The sequence below is a fragment of the Microcebus murinus genome, chromosome 22, assembly GCF_040939455.1.
Source record: "Microcebus murinus isolate Inina chromosome 22, M.murinus_Inina_mat1.0, whole genome shotgun sequence".
Taxonomy (NCBI): domain Eukaryota; kingdom Metazoa; phylum Chordata; class Mammalia; order Primates; family Cheirogaleidae; genus Microcebus; species Microcebus murinus.
In genome coordinates, this window is record NC_134125.1 from 5,311,103 (window position 1) to 5,332,614 (window position 21,512).

Below are 21,512 nucleotides of genomic sequence, written 5' to 3' on the forward strand. Positions count from 1 at the left end.
TGGAACAGGTTGGCTTAAAGGGAGAATGTTGTCATACATGGTAGTTTCTTTTCTTCTGTTTTTTTAAATTTAAGTTAAAACTGAAACTCTATGGTGACTTTTCCACTTCTGATAAATTTTGAGTTTGTGGTTATGTCCTTTGGTGGATTCACTGTTTTTCTTGCTATCTTTTGTTGTTTGTAACTCAATATATATTTAATGCAGCCCAGGGGTTCCTGAACTTTGCAGTATATTAGAATCACCCGAGGAGACTTAAAAATCTACTTATCCTGACTGCTGATCCCAGGTGTTCTGACTTCTTCACTGTGGGGCATGATCTGTGCATCACGAGTTTTAAACCTCCTCAGGTGATCTGATGTGCAGTAAAGTCTGGGAACTGCTGGCCTAGCCTGATTTTCTCCCTCAGGTGGCCTGAGAAATAGCCTTCTACAGTAGAACCTTGCATGACTAGTAGGGTAGAGTAGAGGCTCTGAGCAGGCAGTGATTCCCTCTGAGTCTTTCTCTTTATTGATCATCTCTTGCACAAGCTTTATTTTTCCCTTTTTTTAGGTGAGTAATATATTTGGTATTAAGTCATTAGGGAAAATCAAATTTGTTTGATATTTCTGAGCTTTAAATGATTTTGTGCTTGTGGTGGTTGGTGAATCCCACCGCACTCCTGAAATGCATTTCTGACCCTCATAATTCTGGATTTACAAAAGTTGGAACTTTCCTCTTTATTTGCTCATTTTTTTCTCATTGTTCTTAGTTTCTTTGTAAATCAAGGAATGCTTATCATCAGAATTCTCTTCTGATCCAATTTTCTTTTTACACATTGGTATTAATAGTTTATTTTGGGTAATAGGTACTTTGAAGTACATCTTGAAATTGTACATTGTTTAGCAAAAGGGTTTTCGAAAGCTCAAGTAGTTCTTTGTTTCTTTGGACCTTTGTCTTGGACGGACTTGACTTTCGCATTTCACAGGCTGAAGGACTTTGTGGAGGTTTTTCAGATGGACTAGTACATTGAAACTAGTGAAGGTCCTTTTGTTAGGCTTAGGTCAGCTTCTTGGAGAGTTTACATTTAGAAAGGCTTTTCACTGCACCCTACTTTTATTTTTCATTAAAAGCTAGGCCTGTTTTCTTCAGTGGATGCCTTGTTTGCCCAGAAGAGCGCAGCACGCAGCTCTGTAAGATAAGTGCCCAGGCCACTGTGTGTGTCGGCCAAGAGCATGGAATTTGCACCTCAGAATTGGGACTAGGATAAAATACTTCATTTGGGATTATTTGACTTAGACTGCTCCAGTCATCTTTATCAGCCTTAAGTACTGAGACAACTTCAAACAGGTAGGAGTTTTATAAGAGACAAAAAATGGCTTAGGAATTTCTCTCAATGTAAAAGAGGCTAAGTGGTACCTTATATGGCTGATGGATTAATCCCTGTTCTTGGCAGGTAGAATGTTACCCTCTCAGTGTGTTCTTACTTTTACAGTGGGTTTGTGGATGGTTGTAAGCAAATAGAACATATATATATATACACACACACACACACATACATACATACACACACACACCCATATGTATGTGTATGTGTATATATATATACATATTTTTTTTTCTTTTTTCTTTTTTTGAGACAGAGTCTCACTCTATTGCCCAGGCTAGAGTGCTATGGCATCAGCCTAGCTCACAGCAACCTCCAACTCCTGGGCTCAAGCAATCCTACTGCCTCAGCCTCCCAAGTGGCTGGGACTACAGGCATGCACCACCATGCCTGGCTAATTTTTTCCATATATTTTTAGTTGGCCAATTAATTGTTTTCTGTTTTTAGTAGAAACGGGGTTTCGATCTTGCTCAGGCTGGTTTTGAACTCCTGACCTTGAGCAATCCTCCCACCTTGGCTTTCCAAAGTGCTAGGATTACAGGCGTGAGCCACCACACCTGGCCTGTAAATACATTTCTTGTGACAATGTCAGAGATATTGTGGGGAGAGATTTGCTCAGAATTTTTATTAGAATTGATAAGTAGGCATTTTTAACCTTTTCTGGGACTAATAACCAATTGTTTGTATATAAGTAGTCTAATATTTTAAGTTTATATTGCTCATTTGTGGTTTTTAAAGTTAATTTGACTTATACTAATAATTGTAATTATAAAAATGAATTTTCAAGGCTTTTATATGAACTTTAATACTAAATGACTTTAATTCTATGCACCTCAAGTTTTTTTGTAAGTAGGTGACAAATTATAAGTACATTTTAGATCTGAACTCATTATATAACACTTGCCCCCAATTTTCTCCTTCTAGCACCACAGAGAAAATAACTTACAAAAAGTAAACTTTTGTAAATTATATTATATAGGAAAAGAATATCCTTCACTGTTAATTCCTATCATTTTGCATTCTTATAACCATGGGGAAAGCAGGCTTTCCTGTTTCTTCATGAACCCTCTGAAGGTTTCTGTCTGGGTTTGATGCCTGCCTCTTGGGTCAGCAATTTGTGCCTAATGATTTTTAGCTGTCAACCAATAGTTTTCTTTCTTGAATTGTAGACTGATTTTGCTGCTGCTGCTCCACATCCTTGTGGTTTTTATCTCAGTAAACCAGATGAAACTCCAAATTCTTGGATGTCTGATTCAGGAACAGGTATGGTACTTACGTTTTTAAACAGTTTTTTTTTTTTAAACAACTTGTCTACATTTCTCATCATTGGGTGATAATCAGATACAATATATTGTGGTTTTCTAAGTGTTTTATGTGTTATGGTGTTCCTCTGGTAGCTCTAACTTTCTTAATTTGTTGCAAGTTCTGTAAAGATAGAATGAAGTACTTTTACAATTATCTCAAATAGCTGCAAACATCATCTTAGCCTTTTTCAGGTGCTCCAAAATGAATTAACAAATTCAAAACCTCCGTGAGCCACTTTTTACATGCCAGGGTGAGCTTATTCTAGTCTTAATGGCTTTATATACTGACTCCTTTTTTTTCCATATCCCATATCCAGTTCATCAGGATGAATCAGCTTTGCCTTGCAAAAATTTCCAGAATCCAACCACTTCTCACCACCTCCACGCTACCACCCTAATGATGTCCCCCTCATTTGTCACTTGGGTGGCTGTAAGCTTCCTAAGCAGCCTCCCTGCTTCCACCCTTACCCTTCAGTCTGTTCTCAACATAGTAGCCAAAGTGATCCTTTTAAAAGAGAAGTCAGATCATGTGACTCTTCTGCTCTGAACTCTGTAATGGCTGCCTGTGTCCCTCAGAATAACAGCCAGAGTCCTTACAGAGACCCTCAAGGCCCAGCTGGTCCAGCCCTGATACCTCTTTGACCTACAGATGCTCCTTGATTTACGACGGGATTATGTCCTGATAAATATGGGACGTTGAAAATATGATGTCGAAAATGCATTTAGTATACCATGCTGCCAAACATCATAGCTTCATGTGGCCTTAAGAGTGCTCGGAACATTTACATTAGCCTACATTTGGTAAAAATCATCAAATGTAAAGCCTATTTATGTGTTGAATATTTTATATAATTTATTGAATACTGTACTGAAAGTGAAAAACAGAATGGTTGCATGGGTACTTAACAAATGGATACATTTTCTACTCAATGCCTATTGCTTTTGCACCATTGTAAAGTCAAAAATTTGTAAATTGAACTATCATAGGTCAGGGTCCATCTGTATTCTCCCTTTCTGTGCTAGGGCAGGAGGCTGTTTGCTCAAATATGCCACATGTGTTCTTAGGACTTTTGCATTGGCTGCTTCCTCTCTTTGAAATGTTTCCCCCTCCTCCTTATAGGGGAATGTCCTCATATTTGGCTAAAATGGCTAACTCTCTTAATTGTTATACTCTCAATGAGCCAACCCTGATCAGCCTATTTGAAAATAGTGTCTGGCCTTCCCCAACTACAAAACGCCCTTAATCCTATTTTAGAATTTTATCAGAGTGCCTTACCACCTTCTCATGTACTGTATATAGGGTGTAATTTACTTGTTATTCATTTCTTATTCCTCCTACCTCCCTAGCCTGGCACTATAGGTGCTCAGTAAACATTTGAATTATTGAATTCTTTACATTGATTCCATATGTCTGTACTATTCATAAAGAAATTATCTATTTTAAAATATATTTTAAGTTGTGCTAATTCATCTTGACTTTTAATAATATTTCAGCTTTAAATATTAGTATCAGGTTAGGACTCTTATATGGTAAAGCATTAATGTGACCGTTTTCCCATCAAAATTCAACTTGCTTTAACCAGATAGCCAAAAACCAGTTTCTGCCTTTGTTCTTTCTTCACATTTTTCTATTCTGTGTATTTGTGCACGTTAGGACTGACTTACTGGAAACTAGAGGAGAAGGACACGTATCACTCTTTACCTGAAACTTTAGAGAAGACTCTTGTACCGTTGTCCTCCACAAATATGTTATCCGGGCAGGTAACTTAAAAACACATTGTATATTTGTGTGTATTTGTGTTTTATAATTGTTAAGTACTCCATTATAAATTTTTTATTTTTCAACTTCTGAAATACTGGAAAAAAGCATTGGCTTAAGAATCATACTTACCTGTTTTCAAATTCTGTCTTTGTCATTTATTCCCTGTGTAATCTTAGGAAAACAACTTAAAAATGGACTTAAAAATATTGGTTAGTGTTTAGTGAAATTAAATGGTTTGTACCTACTAATTTATATATAGTAGGTCCTCAGCTGTTAACTTCCTCGCCTTTTCCCAGACCTGGTATTGATTTTTCATCCTATTACACCTCCCACTGATCCATTTGTACCATAATTATGAGCAACTTAATTTGTTGTATTAATTTTCTTTGAGCAAGAAATGTCAACTTCTTGAGTTTCTGAGCAAAGAAATAAAACTGTTCAGTATGTCTGTATCATCAATATGCATATTTCACTTCTGTATTTTGATCAGGTAACGAGGGCGTAGGTTGGGGAAAAGAGGAGATACAATTAAAGTAACTAGGAGACTTATAAGAGTGAGTGATGTGTACAGATGGGGCAAAGGGGACACCAGTGTACGCATTAGAGTATTGCAGAGTGAAAGGAACCTACATTCTATACTTGAGGAAAAGAAGGAGATGAACACAAAGAGCCTTGAAGTGGGAGGGAGGTGAGGTGGGTGGTGCGTGGAGCCCAGGAGGCTTTGCCGCTGCCGGGCTCCCTGGCACTTCCTCTCGCCCAGCAGTGCGTGTCAGAGGCCGTCGGTTTTAAGGCTTCCCATTTCATATTCTACCAACAAAAGAAACTTAAGAATTAGAATGATATAATGTTTTCTTACCATTTTAGAATTTATATTTTATTATGGGAAGAGCTTTTAGACTTAAACAGGTTTTTTATGTTGTTGTCATATAACTCCTTCTACATACTTTTAAAAAAAAACAAGTGAAATAAGAGTGGCTAAAACTTCTCCTCAGAGGCCTACACTTTTCTCCTTTCAACTCAGTATTGGTCTCTGTGTTTTTCCAACATACTCTCTTCAGCCCACCAAGAATATTGGTGATTTGGGTTTGGGATTTTTTTTTTTTTTTTTTTTTTAAGAGATGGGGTCTTGCTCTGTCACCCAGGCTGAAGTGCAGTGGTGCACTCATAGCTCACTGTAACTTTGAATACCTGGGCTCAGGTGATCCTCCCACCTCAGCTTCCTGAGTAGCTAGGACTATGGGTGTTGCACCACCATGCCCAGCTTAAGTTTTTTATTTTTTGAATTAATTTCTTTTTCTTTTCTTTCTTTTTTGAGGCAGAGTTTTGTCCTGTCACCCAGGCTAGAGTACAATGGCATCATCATAGCTCACTGCAGCTTCCAACTCCTGGGCTCAAGCGATTCTCCTGCCTCAGCCTCCCGAGTAGCTGGGACTACAAGTGTGTACCACCATGCCTGGCTAACTTTTCTAAATAATTTTTGTAGAGACGGGGGTCTCACTGTTTTGCCCAGGCTAGTCTCAAACTCCTTGCCTCAAGCCATCCTCCTGGTTTGGCCTCCCAAAGTGCTGGGATTACAGGTGTGACCCACTGTGCCTGGCCCAGTATTTCTTGAGAAAAGAACGAAAGGCCTTGGTGCTGAGTTTTTACCTGGCTTAGTAATCATGTAGAACTAGCCTACTTTTGACTTCCAGACGGAAACTGTTGCTAAATGCATCTGACTGACCCTTCCCTTAAATATTGGCCCTTAGGTGTTCCATTGTAGTCTCCATAATTGTCTTCTATTAATAACAAGAGGCATCCTCACTTCAGAGGAGTTAAAATATGAAAAGAAAACGTAAAAATGGTGGAAAATGGTACCTTTTATTACCATGAGTTCTAAATAGAATGACTACAGCTGTTCAACGTCTCCCTCCCTCTACCCCCAGCAATGAAGCGAGGACTGCCCGGCTGCCCCTGTAGCCAGAGTGCTGCTGTTTGTCAGAAGCTTGAAGTCTTGAAAAGGCTTCTATAGTTTGTTGAGATGTAAAGAATAAAATTCCAAAGCAGGATTATGGGAATTGTACATTTTACGAGTTTAGATTTAGCAAATTAATACCTTTAATTCACACACTAAAAGTATAATTGTTTCTTATTCATAAGCTAGTTATAGGGTTTATTAAAAAATAGTAATTCATGGTGCCCTGTAGCCTGTATAGGGTCTGGGAATGGGAAGTAAGTTTAAAGCTGTAAGATGAATGTGTTCTTTCAATGCTTTCAGTGTATTTCTTATTGAATCTATAATATCATTTGAGACAATGTTAAGTTTAACTTTGAGGCCCAGGGTTGATTGTACACACCTCACAATATGTCCCACCTCAAAATAGTAGATCACTGTAACCTCAAACTCCTGGGCTGAAGTGATGATCCTCATGCCTCAGCCCTCCCAAGTAGCTGGGATTACAGGCTCACACCACTAAGCCCAGCGAATTTTTCTATTTTTTGTAGAGATGGGGTCTCATTTTTATTCAGGCTGGTCTCAAACTCCTGACCTTAAGCAAGTTTCCCACCTCAGCCTTCCAGAGTGCTAGGATTACAGGCATGAGCCACTGTGCCCAGCAAACCCCAAGATATATGTTTGGAGCTTTGACCTCTTTACATTTCTAGTGTAGAAAAGCCCTGATTTTGAGAGGTTTTTTTGTTTGTTTTTTTTAGACAGAGTCTCACTCTGTTGCCTGGGTTGGAGTGCTGTGGCATCAGCCTAGCTCACAGCAACCTCAGACTCCTGGGCTCAAGCATTCCTCCTGCCTCAGCCTCCCGAGTGGCTGGGACTACAGACATGCACCACCATGCCCGGCTAATTTTTTCTAAATATTTTTAGTTGGCCAATTAATTGTTTTCTATTTTTTAGTGGAAACGGGGTCTCGCTCTTGCTCAGGCTGGTTTCGAACTCCTGACCTGGAGCGATCTATCCGCCTTGGCCTCCCAGAGTGCTAGGATTACAGTGATTTCGAGTTTTTGAAATTAAAGTTGTGGCTCACACCTGTGATCCCAGCACTTTGGGGGGCTGAGGGGAGGATTGCTTGAGCCTAAGGGTTGGAGACCAACCTGAGCAACATAGCAAGATCCCATCTCTACAAAATAATTCTTAAAAAGTTAGCTGGGTGTAGTGACATGTGCTTGTGGTCCTAACTATTCATAGGCCAAGGCAAGAGGATCGCTTGAGCCCGGAAGTTTGAGTCTGCAGTAAGCTATGATCACACCACTGTACTCCAGCCTGGGCAACAGAGTGAGACCTTGCCTGGAAAAAAAAATAGGGTCATAGTTTCTTAATTTACTTATGAAAAAAAGGGCTTATTTTCCATTGGGTATCTTTTTTTTTTTTTGACACAGAGTCTCACTCTTGTTGCCCCGACTAGAGTGAGTGCCGTGGCATCAGCCTCGCTCACAGCAACCTCCAACTCCTGGGCTCAAGCGATCCTCCTGCCTCAGCCTCCCGAGTAGCTGGGACCACAGGCATGTGCCGCCATGCCCGGCTAATTTTTTTCTATATATATTTTTAGTTGGCCAATTAATTTCTTTCTATTTTTTTAGTAGAGACGGGGTCTCACTCTTGCTCAGGCCGGTCTCGAACTCCTGACCTCGAGCGATCCTCCCGCCTTGGCCTCCCAGAGTGCTGGGATTACAGGCATGAGCCACCGCGCCTGGCCTGGGTATCTTTTTAACACCTTTATTCCTGCCAACTCTTTTAAAAAAAACATGTCTATCACTACATCAATGAGGAACTTTTGATACTTATTCCAGAGTCACATGACATTAATTTGTCCAGAATTTTCTCATCCTGCCTCAGTCATTCATTATGAAGTCTTTTCTTACCTCAAAGCTTGGTTTTTATTCTGAGTTGGGGAGACTACCAATGATTTTATTCTTTACAAGTCTTCATAGGCTGCTAAATATTAATAATTAAGTTGAAATTATCCCTTTAATATTCATTTTAGGAGATAGGAAAGTGATTTCATTCTGAGGGAGACTCTTAATAATAGGCAATGACTTCCAAAGTTGAGTTGTTAAATCTGACAATCTAGATTTTCAGTTTGTTTAAAATGTCTCAAAAATATTTTTATGGTGATTTTGATACCAGTCAACTTTTTTCATTGTTGATAATACCATTTAAATAATTTTGTTTTATATTTTAAAGCCTAATACTAGTAATGAGATGAAGCTACCATCACTGAAGGATATTTATCATAAAAAACAAAGGGAAAACAAGCAGTTACCTGAGAGGAATCTCACTCCTGCTTCCAACCCAAATCATCCTCCAGAGGTAAAGTTGTGAACAATGTGCTGAATGAAAATGAACGGTGCTTCTTGACTCTAACTTCTGTTAAGCTTTATTTTCTCTAGGAGACCTAAAGCCTACTCATTTAAAAAAAAAGGACAAAAAACAAGTCCTAAGGGAAAGACCTTACTGTTGTCTGTCTGGTTTCCAGGTACTGACTCTAGATCACTCGTTACATATGAAGCCAAATCAGCAGATTTCAGGGATTCAGCCACATGACTTTTTGAATGCCCTTGATGACAGAATATCCTTTTCACCAGACTCTGTTCTAGAACCTAGTATGTCTAGTCACTCTGACATAGACTCATTTTCACAAGCAAGTAATGTTGCTTCTCAGTTATCTGGATTCCCCAAATATCCTACAAATACAAAAGCCTCCCTGATGGACTCCTGGAAAAGTCATGCATTCCAAAACGAAAGCAGGACCAGCTCCACGTTTCCTTCTGTATATACTATCACCAGTAATGATGTCTCCGTCAACACTGTAGATGAAGAAAACACTGTCATGGTAGCTTCAGCCTCTGTCAGTCCGTCCCAGCTTCCAGGTACAGCCGGTGGGGTCCCAGACTGCATTTCATTGACTTCCGTGGAAGACCCTGTGATACTGTCCAAGTATGTATTTCAATGAATAGCTTGTAATGTAAATAGATTTTCTGTGATGTCTGAATGATGAAGTGATTTTCATTGAATTTCAATAATGTATAAAATCTTAGAGATAGCATTTTTAAGAGAGCATATAAAAATCTTGCCAACTTTTTGTGTATTTATCTTTTATGTATTTTGTGGGTGTGCAAAGGAAACACACTATTTTTTTATTAGAATTATTGTGATCTTGGTTTCTGTTACGGGATAGATAGAAAGGATATACTTTACTAAAATATATAATTTTTATTTCTCACCAACAGGATTAGGCAGAATCTGAAGGAAAAGCATGCCCGACACATAGCAGATCTTCGAGCTTATTATGAAGCAGAAATAAGTAGCTTGAAACAGAAGCTGGAGGCAAAAGAAATTTCTGCAGTTGAAGACTGGAAAAAAACCAATCAAATTCTTGTAGACAGGTAAAACTTAAAATTTAGCTGTGAAGTTAGTGTTTCTCCACCCTGAAGATATTATTTCCACAAAAGTATACTACATTGTAATAATAAGACACTTTGAAGACATGTACTTTGGATTTGAAATTTTAACGCAAAGACATGTTTGCCTAAGTAATTATTTTTAAAGATTGAACCAATTTCTTATAATACACTGACATAAAGCCATTTTTTTCATATAGGGAAAATACTGAAACAGTTGAGCAGATTTCATATATGCAAAGTAATGTCATTTATGGGAGGGTTAGCACTATAGAGTCCCTAATAAGTCTATAACTTATGTCCTGTGACAGTTCTCCACCTTTTCTTATGCTTAGACATGCATAACTTTAAAATACTATAGTTCTCATGAACGTGTGGAGACAACTCTCCCATTCAAGAAAACCCATAGAGGCTGCCTGTGGTAGCTCATGCCTATAATCCTAGTATTTTGGGAGGCTCAAGTGGGAGGATCACTTGAGGCTAGGAGTTTGAGACCAGACTGAACAGTATAATGAGACCCCATCTCTAAACAAAATAGAAAAATTTGCCAGGCATGGTAGTATAGGCCTATAGTCCCAGCTACTCAGGAGGTTGAGGCAGACTGATCAAAGAGCCCAGGAGTTTGAGGCTACAGTGAGCTCTGATGATGCCACTGCACTCTAGCCCAGGTAATGAAGTGAGACTGTATCTCAAAAACAAAAGAACCATCAAAAACAAACCCCAAAAAACCCAAATGCAGGGAAGAATGGCTTTATACCTATTTTAGAGAGAATCAGTTAAAAAAAATTTGATGTTTTTACTGGTATTAGTAATAGAGTCCTTGCAAAATACTTTACAATTTTTTTTTTTATTTTTTTTTTATTTTTTTTTGAGACAGAGTCTCACTTTGTTGTCCAGGCTAGAGTGAGTGCCGTGGCGTCAGCCTAGCTCACAGCAACCTCAATCTCCTGGGCTTGAGTGATCCTTCTGCCTCAGCCTCCCGAGTAGCTGGGACTACAGGCATGCGCCACCATGCCCGGCTAATTTTTATATATATATATCAGTTGGCCAATTAATTTCTTTCTATTTATAGTAGAGACGGGGTCTCGCTCTTGCTCAGGCTGGTTTTGAACTCCTGACCTTGAGCAATCCGCCCGCCTCGGCCTCCCAAGAGCTAGGATTACAGGCGTGAGCCACAGCGCCCGGCCAAAATACTTTACAATTAAGTGAGATTTAAACAGACTGAAAATTGCATTGTGGCTTTTTTTTTGGAGATTGAGTCTCGCTTTCTTGCTTAGGCTAGATTGCAGTGGCATCATTTTAACTCACTACAACCTCAAACTCCTGGGCTCAAGTGATCTTCCTGCCTCAGCCTCCTGAGTAGCTGAGACTATAGGCCCACACTTGCATGGCATGTATCACCATGCCTGGCTAATTTTTTCTTTTTTCTATTTTTTTTTTTTTGAGATAGAGTCTCACTCTGTCACTCCAGTCAGAGTGCAGTGACATCATCATAGCTCATTGTAGCCTCACACTCCTATGCTCAAACCATCCTCCTACCCCAGCCTCCCAAGTAGCTGGGACTACAAGTCTGTGTCACCACACTTGGCTAATGTTTTCTATTTTGGTAAAGATGGAGGTCTCACACTTGTTCAGGCTGGTCTTGAACACTTCATCTCAGGTGATCCTCCTGCCTTGGCCTCCCAGAGTGCTGGGATTTCAGATGTGAGCCACTGTGCCTGGCTTAATTTTTTTTGTTTTTTTGTGAAGTCAGGGTCTCACTATATTGTTCAGGCTGGTCTCTAACTCCTGGTCTCTCATGTGATCCTCTTGCCTCACCTTCCTAAAGTGCTAGGTTTATAGGCATGTGCCACAGTGCCTGGCCCAGGTTTAGGTTTTTTAAGACAAAAAGAAAAGCGTAGATGGCAAAATAGCAGGTTAGGGGAAGTTGATTTTTCTTTTATTTATTTTTATTTTTTTAAAGCAGGCAGAGATGACTACAGGTACTTCTTGTTGGAAAACAGAATTTTGGAAGAAGAATACAGTTGGTTTAAGGTTAAAGACAGGATATTATAAAGAAGGCACCCAGTGTAAATGATAGCTAATTAAAACATTTTTATGTCTAGAAAATGCTGGAGTGGGTAGAGCAATGAGCAAATGTAGGTGGAGCAAACTGGAAGTCAGGATTTTAAGTAAATGGCTGTGTTGTAGTAGTTAGTAACAGTAGCAATCTTGGGTGCTAGAGTAAATGTTAACTACCATGCAAATGATAGCAATGCATGAGTTTTTCCTACTTCCCAAAAAGGATTTGATCTGGTTTACATTATAAAAGCTGTGTGTTAGAGGACAATAGAAACAAGATGAGAAGGTCGCAATCGTTTAGAACTGGGGAAATGATTCCTTCAAGACAAAAAACAGTGTTATCAGCACGCACACCCATTTTTTCCAACTTAAAATTATAAATTGGAGAATCCCACTGGTACTGCAAATGGGGCCAATAACACTTATATTGTTGCCGTAAATTCTTCTGTGTATTTTGTTATTTTGAGTACCTGTGATAATTAACTTGACAAAGTCTTTAATTATAAGAATAATACACTCATGTTAAATTTGAAATAGTGTGGAACGATGTAGTATGAAAAATAAGTCTCTGGGCTGGGTGCGGTGGCTCATGCCTATAATCGCAGCTCTCTGGGAGGCCAGGAGTTTGGGACCAGCTTGAGTAACATAATGAGACCCCATGTCTACAAAAAATAGAAAAATTAGCTGGCTATAGTGGCATATGCTGTGGTAGTCCCAGCTACTGGGGAGGCTGAGGCAAGGAAGATCACCTGAGCTCAGAAGTTCGTGGTTACAGTGAGCTATGATGGTGCCAGCCTGGGCAACATAGTAAGACCTTGTCTCAAAATAAAAAAAAAAGAAAAAAAGGTCTCCTGACTCAACCTCTGTTCTCAACATCTCGAACTTAATTTTTTACATCTTTCTAGAAAGCATAATGCGTCTACGTAGATAAAGGTTTATTTTCATAACTATCATCAACCTATTTTATGCAATTTTCTATATCTTAAAATTTTAATTTCAAATTGTAAAATATACATAACAAAATTTGTCATTTTAACCATTTTACTATTCAGTGGCTGAAGTATATTCACACTGTGCAATCATCATCGCCATCCATCTCCAGTTTTTTTTGAGACAGAGTCTTGCTTTGTTGCCCAGGCTAGAGTTAGTCCTGTGGTATCAGCCTAGCTCACAGCAACCTCAAACTTCTGGGCTCAAGTGATCCTTCTGCCTCAGCCTCCTGAGTAGCTGGGACTACAGGCATGCGCCACCATGCCCAGCTAATTTTTTCTATATATATTAGTTGGCCACTTAATTTCTTTCTATTTATAGTAGAGATGGGGTCTTGCTCTTCTTGCTCAGGCTGGTTTCGAACTCCTGACCTTGAGCGGTCTGCCCGCCACGGCCTCCCTGATTGCTAGGATTACAGGCGTGAGCCATCACGCCCAGCCTCCAGTATTTTTTTATCTTGTAAAACTGTACCCATAAAACAATAACTCCCCATTATTCTCTTCCTCCAGACCCTAGAAACCAGCATTCTATTTTTTTCTTCATCTATGAATTTGACTACTCGCATAAGTAGAATCAGAGAATGATTAGTCTTTTTTGTGACTGGTTTACTTCACTCAGTATAATCTCTTCGAGGTTCATCTGTGTTTTAGCATGTGTCAGAATTTCCTTCCTTGTTAAGACCCAGTAATCCATTGTGTGTATATACCACATTCTGTTTACCTGTTTAACTGCTGGACGTTTGGGTTGCTTCCACCTGTCAGCTGCTATGAGTAGTGCTGCTATGAGCATGGGTGTACAAATATGTGTTCATAGCTTGGTTTTTTCCACTCAATATTTTTAAGGATCTTTTCCTATCATTATTTTAGCCTTTTATTTTCTCTAGATACTATAATATCATCAGATTTATTGGGATCAGATTTATTTATCTATGGCATCATTTGTCTTAGCTAACATTAGAGAAATTGTTTTATATAATATATAGAAATCAGATTTATGCAATTTCCTCAGTGATACAGGAATATACAGAAATCAGATTTATGCAATACTTTAAAAAATTAAAAGTATTTAATTTTATCTTCTAATTGAAACTACTAAATTTATGGTTTTTAGATGTGGCCAATTAGATAATGCTTTGAATGAAGCTACTGGTCGTGTCAGAACACTTGAAAATAAGAATAACTTACTGGAAATAGAAGTGGTAAGTACCCTTTTTTTGGTAGTGGTTCTAGTGGCTTAATGTTAAAAAGCCTTTTTATTGACTGAACTGGAGAGACAAATTAATAATTTTATGATAACATTGGTTGTGTGTTTCTTGTCATCTTAAGGTCTCCTTAAGTTTATATTTTCAGTGCTGCTGGCTTCATGATACTACAAATTTTATCTTTTTAAAATCTTCATTTTTTTAATGGGGATATAATTTGCATACAGTAAAACTCACCCTTTTAAAGGGTGTACAGTTCAGTGGTTTTAGTATATTTAGAGTTGTGCAACCATCACCACAATCAATTGTAGAATATTTTCTCTAGTCACAAAGAAACCCACCACCTTAGCCATTCCTCCACATACTCTGTCCCCCCAGCCCTTGGCAACAATTCTACTTTGCGTGGATTTGCCTATTCCGGACGTTGATATGAATGGGATCATGCATTTTGTAGCCTTTGTGGCTGCTTTCACTTAACATAATGTTCTCAAGGTTTGTCCATGCTGTAGCATGTGTCAGTCCTTCATTCCTTTTTATGGTTAACTCATATTTCACTGTATGGCAGACCATGTTTTGTTTAGCCACTCATAAGGTTGTTGTTTCCACTTTTTGGGTATTGTGAATGATACTGCTGTGGATGCTTGTTTGTTAGATTTTATGTGCATATGTTTTTAGTTTTCTTGCACATATAACTAGGAGTACATAAACTTTTATTCTTAAATTACTTTTTTTCATCCATTACCATTTTATTCTTCACATAACTTTTTTTTCTTTTCAAACAAAGATCTTTATTATTCATGTTGTTCCTAATCTTTTCGTGTAAAACAATCTTTTAAGGGTCAGTTTCTCAAAGTCCATGTTTGTAAGTTTAATTTTTAATATCTGTTAATTTATAAAATGTACAAGAGAAAGCTATCATAAAATGAGTGTGTATATGTATGAGATACATATAACCTTATGAACAGAATTTAGATAGAAAATGCCGATTTTGTTTCACATGATATATCTGTCATTGCTGTTTTAGTTATCTTCATCTCTTTCCAAACTGTAAACTTTATGAAGTTAGGGACTGTTGTCTTTCTTGTTAATCTTAGATTTCTGGCACCCTAGTGCCTTGCAACTAATGGGTATTCCAAAATGGTTGTTGAATGAATATTAATGTATCGGATGCTTTTTGGATTTTCTCTATTTTCTTAGGGTAAGAAATGCTTTTTTCCTCCCTAAATATTAATGTTGGACAATAAAATCCAGCTCTACTTTCAGAATCACTTCTCTAATAGCCATGGTTATGTTTTCCTTAGTGATACACAGCAGATACTGTCTTAGGCAAGTCCTAGAATCATAGTGCCTCAGTCATTTTCTTTCTACCTGGAGCTGTTATTCCAGTAGAGGGATCCCTTCTAGACTGTCCCAGGATATAACAAAATATTAAATTTGTTAATTTCCATTAGTATATTTTCTGTATTTTAATGCCAATAATTTGCCACTTTTGCGACATCTATTTTTCATATAAAAGAATTTATTATATTTTATCTTTATTTTTTAGAATGACTTGAGAGAACGGTTCAGCGCAGCCAGCAGTGCCTCCAAAATTTTGCAGGAACGAATTGAGGAAATGAGAACAAGTAATAAAGAAAAAGACAATACCATCATTCGACTAAAATCTAGACTGCAGGATTTAGAAGAAGCATTTGAGAATGCTTACAAACTCTCAGATGATAAAGAAGCTAGGCTAAAACAAGAAAACAAAATGTTTCAAGATGTAAGTAACAAATAATTGTTACTTAACAACTTAACATCATGGTTGGCTAGAAGGAATATATTTACATAATGTACTCTTACAAGCTACTATGACTATTTCCAGGTTTTAGTTTCACATAACTTTGCAGTAGCTGCAAATACATACCCTCCTGATGGAGCTGGTTGGGTCTTTCTTGTAGCAAGAAGTCCACTCCCCTGCTGTTCTGTGTCCAGCAGGTCAACTTTGAAGCTATCTAAACATCTGTGGGCCTGGCATGGTAATATGCTATAAACCAGATTTAGAGCAGATTTGATTTTTTTCACTTTGATATAATTTTACTTAAAATTCAGATTTGTGTGACATTGAAATTGGATTAGGTTTCAGGTTACATATTTTTTCCTAAATTTTAATGTCCTTTTTGAGATTATTATGGTACATAAATAATCTGAAAGTATTTAGGCTGTTGAAAAATTCTCCCTAATAGCTTTAGATTTGCTGCTTGCTCCTTTGGTTTTTAAAATTTATTTTTATGAATGTAATACATGTAAATGGTTAATAGTCAAATCTCAGATGAAAAACAGCAGTCTTTCCCACCTCATCTTGTAGTCCCCTACCCCTAGAGGCTATTACTTTTGGCTCGGTTAGCTATTTCTTCTAACATTTTTCTCTGTGTTTCTAAATAATATACTAATATTGCTCTTTCATTTTTTCCCATCAATTTCAGACATATGTTGACTGCCTCCATGCAAGATCATGATTTGACTTTCTTATGCCATTTGTTCAAATACAAACACTTCTCTGCCCTCCTTCCAATGTGATTCATGTATTAAATTGATTCTAAGATACATATTCTCTTACATTTTAACACCTCTGAAATTAGAATGCGTCTTTACACCATAGTGTCATATTTTAATTAGGGTTTTTTTCTTTTAGTAGTACCTAAAATAATGGTGTGATTTATAGTCAGTGGTGTCTTGGATTTGAAATATACATCATCATTTAGAGTTAAATCAGTCTTTGGTGTCTCTTGTGTCTACTTAAATATTGTTCAAAGCTAAGCTGTGATATACAGTGATTACATTCCTTTTCCAACTTTTATTTTTCTTACAGTTAATAATTGCCTTGTTTTTTTTGATCTGCTTAGTTTTCCATCTGCCTAGCACCCTCCCCGCCTCCCATGTTGATGAAGGCTACAGGTCAGTGCCAGGCTGGCCATGCTTGTGCTTCCTTCTGAACTGATTGCTCCCTAGGTCTGATACACAGATATCCTAGGACTTGCTTTCACTATCATCCTGGGAATTAATTCTCTTTGCTTCTTTCCTGTATTGAATCTATTGTTCTGTGGATCCTGTGTTCATGTTTCTTGATTTAATTTCTTGTTTTGCTGGAGTATGTCTCCTGAGAAAAAGAATGCATGGGAAACAAATTTTGAGACCTTCCATATCTGAAAACTTTTATAGTTTGCAGTCACGCTTAAATGGTAATTTAGCTGGGTAGAAAATTTTAAGTGGGGAAATACTTTAAATTGTTGCTCTAATCAGTTTCAATCATTGCTTATGCCATCTACCTTTCAGTGATGCTGTTGGGAAGGACCATGCCATTGTGATTACCTGTTCTTTGTAACCTGTTAATTTTCCTCTTCCTCTGGAAGCTTTTAGGATCTTGCCTTTACCCCCCCCCCCACCCCTCTTTTTTTTTTTTTGAGACAGAGCCTCACTCTGTTGCCCCAGCCTACAGTGCAGTAGTGTCATCACAGCTCATAGCAACCTCAAACTCGTGGGCTCAAGCAATCCTCCTGCCTAAGCCTCCCAAGTAGCTGGGACTACAGGCACACACTCCCAGAGTGCTAGGATTACAGGCAGGAGCCACTGTGCCCGGCCTCTATATCTCTCTATCTCTGCATTATGCAATTCTACAGTGAATGAATGTGCCTTGGTGCTTTATTATTTTGCTGGGTACCTGATGGACTGTTTACTCTAGAACTTTTCTTTTCTAGTTTTTTTTCTTTTCTCTTTGGAATCCCTTATAGAGCTTGGATCTCAGACTGATTCCCTAGTGTTTTGTTTTGTTTTTTTGTTTTTGTTTTTTTTTTGAGGGCAGGGTTTCACTCTGTCATCCAGACAGGAGTGCAGTGGCACAATCATCATTTACCACAGCCTTGAACTCCTGGGCTCAAGAAGGAATCCTCCTGCCTCAGCTTTCTTGAGTCTCTGGGACTATAGGTACATGCCACCATGCCCTGCTAATTTAGTTTTTTTGTAGAGATAGGAGTGGAGACCAGCCCAGGTGATCTCAAACTCTTGGCATCAATGATCTCCCTCCTCAGCCTTCCAAAGTGTTGGGATTACAGGTGTGATTTGTTCTACTTTTTGGAAGAGCCTTCTTTAACTTTATCTTACAGCCTTTGTGTTTTAATTTTTTTTTTTTTGCTATCATTTTTTTACTTTTTTTTGTTCTTTTAAACTTCTATACTGTTCTTGTTTCATGGATGCAACATCCCTTATCAGAGCATGCCATCATATTTTTAAAAATTTACCTTTGTTTCCAGCATTGCCTTCTGTTCCCACTTATTTCCTTTTTGATTTTCTTTTTAACTGTTAGAACTTTTTCTATATAGCAGTGATTGTTGGCTGTTAAGATTGAGGTGTAGAGAGCCGATTAGAAGATAGCTTTGTGCCCCTGGGCAGGGCTGACTAGAATATAAGCATTGCCAGTCTTCATTAGGTGTTGCTAAATTGCTCTTTGAAATGGTTGTAACAGTTTATTTTACTAACAGCAGCATATGAGAATTCTTATATTTCTAGATTATTTCCATTGCTTAATATTGCCAAACCTCTTTATTTTTGCCAGTGTGATCAACGTGAAATGGTTGTATGTATTGTGGTTATCTTCTTTTGGCCTGTGGCTTGCTTTTTACTTTGTGTCTCCTTTATATTGCCTTCTAAAATTATAAAACTTTGCTTCATACATTTAGGACCTTTTTTTAAAATTATTTTTGAAGAGCCTGGGTCTTGCTTTGTTGTTATTTATTTGATGTTATGGCTCTCTTTTGACTGTTTCTTTCGTTTCAATCCATTATTTCTTTTAGGTTAACCTTTCCTTAGGATTTGAAGTCTTTCATACTGAATGCTGTTTTTCAAATGTTGGCTCTTCTACAGGCTCACGTTTAAAAGTGAGGTGGTAAAAAGCTGTTGAAAGACTCTGGGTGCGTGGCTGGGACCTGATAGCCTTCATTCATAGATCTTTACATAGTGACGCACCAGCCATTTTGTTGGGGGACCTTCAGATGTGAATATGTAGAGGTCTTTTTGCTGGAGGAGTTCAGTTTTCCCAAAGAATGGTTGCAGTCTCTTGCATGGGACCTACCAGCCAGGCTCTGGTGATTTGAAGACTTTTACTTAGTCATTTTCTCTTTATCTCTTTGTTTCCCCTCTGCCCTTATTCTTGGGTTTCACCTGTGTATTTTCACCTGACTGTCTCCTGAATAGTCCACAGCTGTATGGAGTAGGGAAGCATCCTGGGCTCTGACTACTTAAAGAATTTCAACCAGTTCCCTGTGGTCAGCCCTGTGTCCAACGCTGTCCACTTCTGACCTGAGTTTCAAGTTGTGAGCTCCTCAGGGTTGTGAAGGGATCAGCCTACTTCTGTCAGCATTCCCTTATTTGGGCACTTGCGGTTGTAACTCCTGTCCCTTGCTCAGGCACTTTGTCTCTTTTCAACCTTCTAAAACTTCATTGGAATCTCTCACCTCTTCTGTTTTCTCTTTGATTTCTTCATTGTTAATTTAGGAGAATCTCAGGAGGAAGAGGAGAAAATTCAATGATGAATCTGTTGTCTTTAACACAGAAGTCTCACATATGTATTTTAAAATAAATCACCTAATTATATTACTTTTGGCATTGTACCTTTACTCTGTAGAACTAACTTAGCAAGAAGTATTATGCAGTAATTCATAATAGATCAATGCAAATACATTTTAGTCTTAAAATACTTAAAGGGCATTGATAGTAAATTACTTTGTTTTACTTTTTATTTTGAAATAATTTCAAACTTACAGAAAACTTTAAAGAACAGTATCAGGAATTGTCCTATTCCCTTTATACAGACTTAACAATTCTGTGTTAACCTTTCTCTTTCATGACATTGGCACATTTGATAGGTATGGACAGTTATTTTGTAGACTGTCCCTCAGTTGATATAATACTGTTTAATTTTGTGGTGTAATTCTTTGTTTTTCCTTGTAGCTTTTAGGAGAGTATGAGTCCCTTGGAAAAGAACATGGAAGAGTAAAGGTAATGAATGATTGTTCATGTTCTAGATTTCATGTAGGGGCAAAGACATTGGAGTGGGAATCAAGAGACCTTACCCTTCCTCCTCCTCCTTTCTCCACCCCCTGTGGCCATTTGAACTAGACTTCTTGTCCTTTCTGTTTCAGTGTGCTTATTTTCAAATATCTGCCGCCTTTAATGCATGTGTATGTTAGATTTGTTACTCTAACAAACATATATTGAATAGCTATTACATTTGAGATGAGATTGTTTAGAAGAGTATAAGGTACCAGATAGATGCAAATAATTAATACTGTTTAAATATAAAGTTTTGATTTTCAAAGCATTAGCTTTTTTTGGGATTGTTTAAGTTTATTGATTATGTTTGAAGTCTTAAAACTTTCTTTGGGGACTACATATTTGAGTTGAGTGAAACACCACAATAATGCTGTGAGTAGTACAAGTATTTTTATTGCATAAAATGCAGGGTTGTGGTTATTTAAGGCTGGTGAGAAGGCCTGCATAGCTAGGCAGCTGAAAGTTCTAAGGGGTCAGGAGCACATCACATCATTGAAAGTATTTGTTTTACCATTCTATCAAGCGTTTAGCCATGTTTGTGATTAAAATATGTTCATTTTAACACTGGCTTGTTTGTAGTTAAGCAGGCTACTTGTATAGTCCAGGCTTTTGCTCCTTTTTTTTTCCTCCTTGAATTATCTGTACTGGCTCTATGGTTGATGCCATACTTGCTGAATATAATTTGTAGCTAGCTGGTTTAGCCATAGATTTGTTTTATGTATTTTAAAATAAAAATATTCATCTGAATGTTTATCTTCTGTTATTTGAATTTTTCCTTTATTTCTATAGGATACATTAAATACAACTGAGAACAAATTGCTTGATGCACATACTCAGATTTCTGATTTGAAAAGGTAAAATGTATTGTCTAATGACCTCTTACTTTTTTATGTATATTGAAAGTGATAAAAAAAAAAGGAAGTTTTTCTTAAGGATTTTTAAGCAGTTTGAGAACTAGTTTTATCCTAATCTTCCCCTGACATGGAAGTACATTTGATTTTCGCCAAACAAAATTCCTTTTTTGTTGTTAAAAAGAGACAGGGTCTCACTATTTTGCCCAGGCTGGCCATGAACTCCTGGCCTCAAGTGAACCTCCAGCCTCAGCCTCCCAAGTAGCTGGGACTACCAGTGGATACCACCGCACCTGGCTTCTAACAAGATATTTAAGTGATTAAACTATCTTGGTGGTTGTGCATCAGGGGTGTGCATTTCCCCAGACATTATATATTTTATCAGCATAGGTAAAATCTAAATGGTAACCATCGGAAAGAACTTTAAGATGTAGTCTAGTTCACTGAAGTATTTTTGTGCTCCAAAAAGAAAGCAGCATTCACACCAAGACTGTGGTCATCC

General features: G+C 37.8%; 1 protein-coding gene across 1 annotated transcript in view; it reads left to right on the forward strand.

Moving 5' to 3' along the window:
* The window catches only part of MPHOSPH9 (M-phase phosphoprotein 9), a 51,800-nt gene that overhangs the window by 14,344 nt on the left and 15,944 nt on the right, over positions 1–21,512 (forward strand). The window contains exons 7-15 of the mRNA XM_075996494.1: positions 2,533–2,626; positions 4,322–4,428; positions 8,604–8,729; positions 8,896–9,356; positions 9,650–9,805; positions 13,982–14,069; positions 15,619–15,834; positions 20,058–20,105; positions 20,949–21,013. Of these exons, the coding sequence (XP_075852609.1) occupies positions 2,533–2,626; positions 4,322–4,428; positions 8,604–8,729; positions 8,896–9,356; positions 9,650–9,805; positions 13,982–14,069; positions 15,619–15,834; positions 20,058–20,105; positions 20,949–21,013 (1,361 nt within the window). The remainder of the gene's footprint in view (positions 1–2,532; positions 2,627–4,321; positions 4,429–8,603; positions 8,730–8,895; positions 9,357–9,649; positions 9,806–13,981; positions 14,070–15,618; positions 15,835–20,057; positions 20,106–20,948; positions 21,014–21,512) is intronic.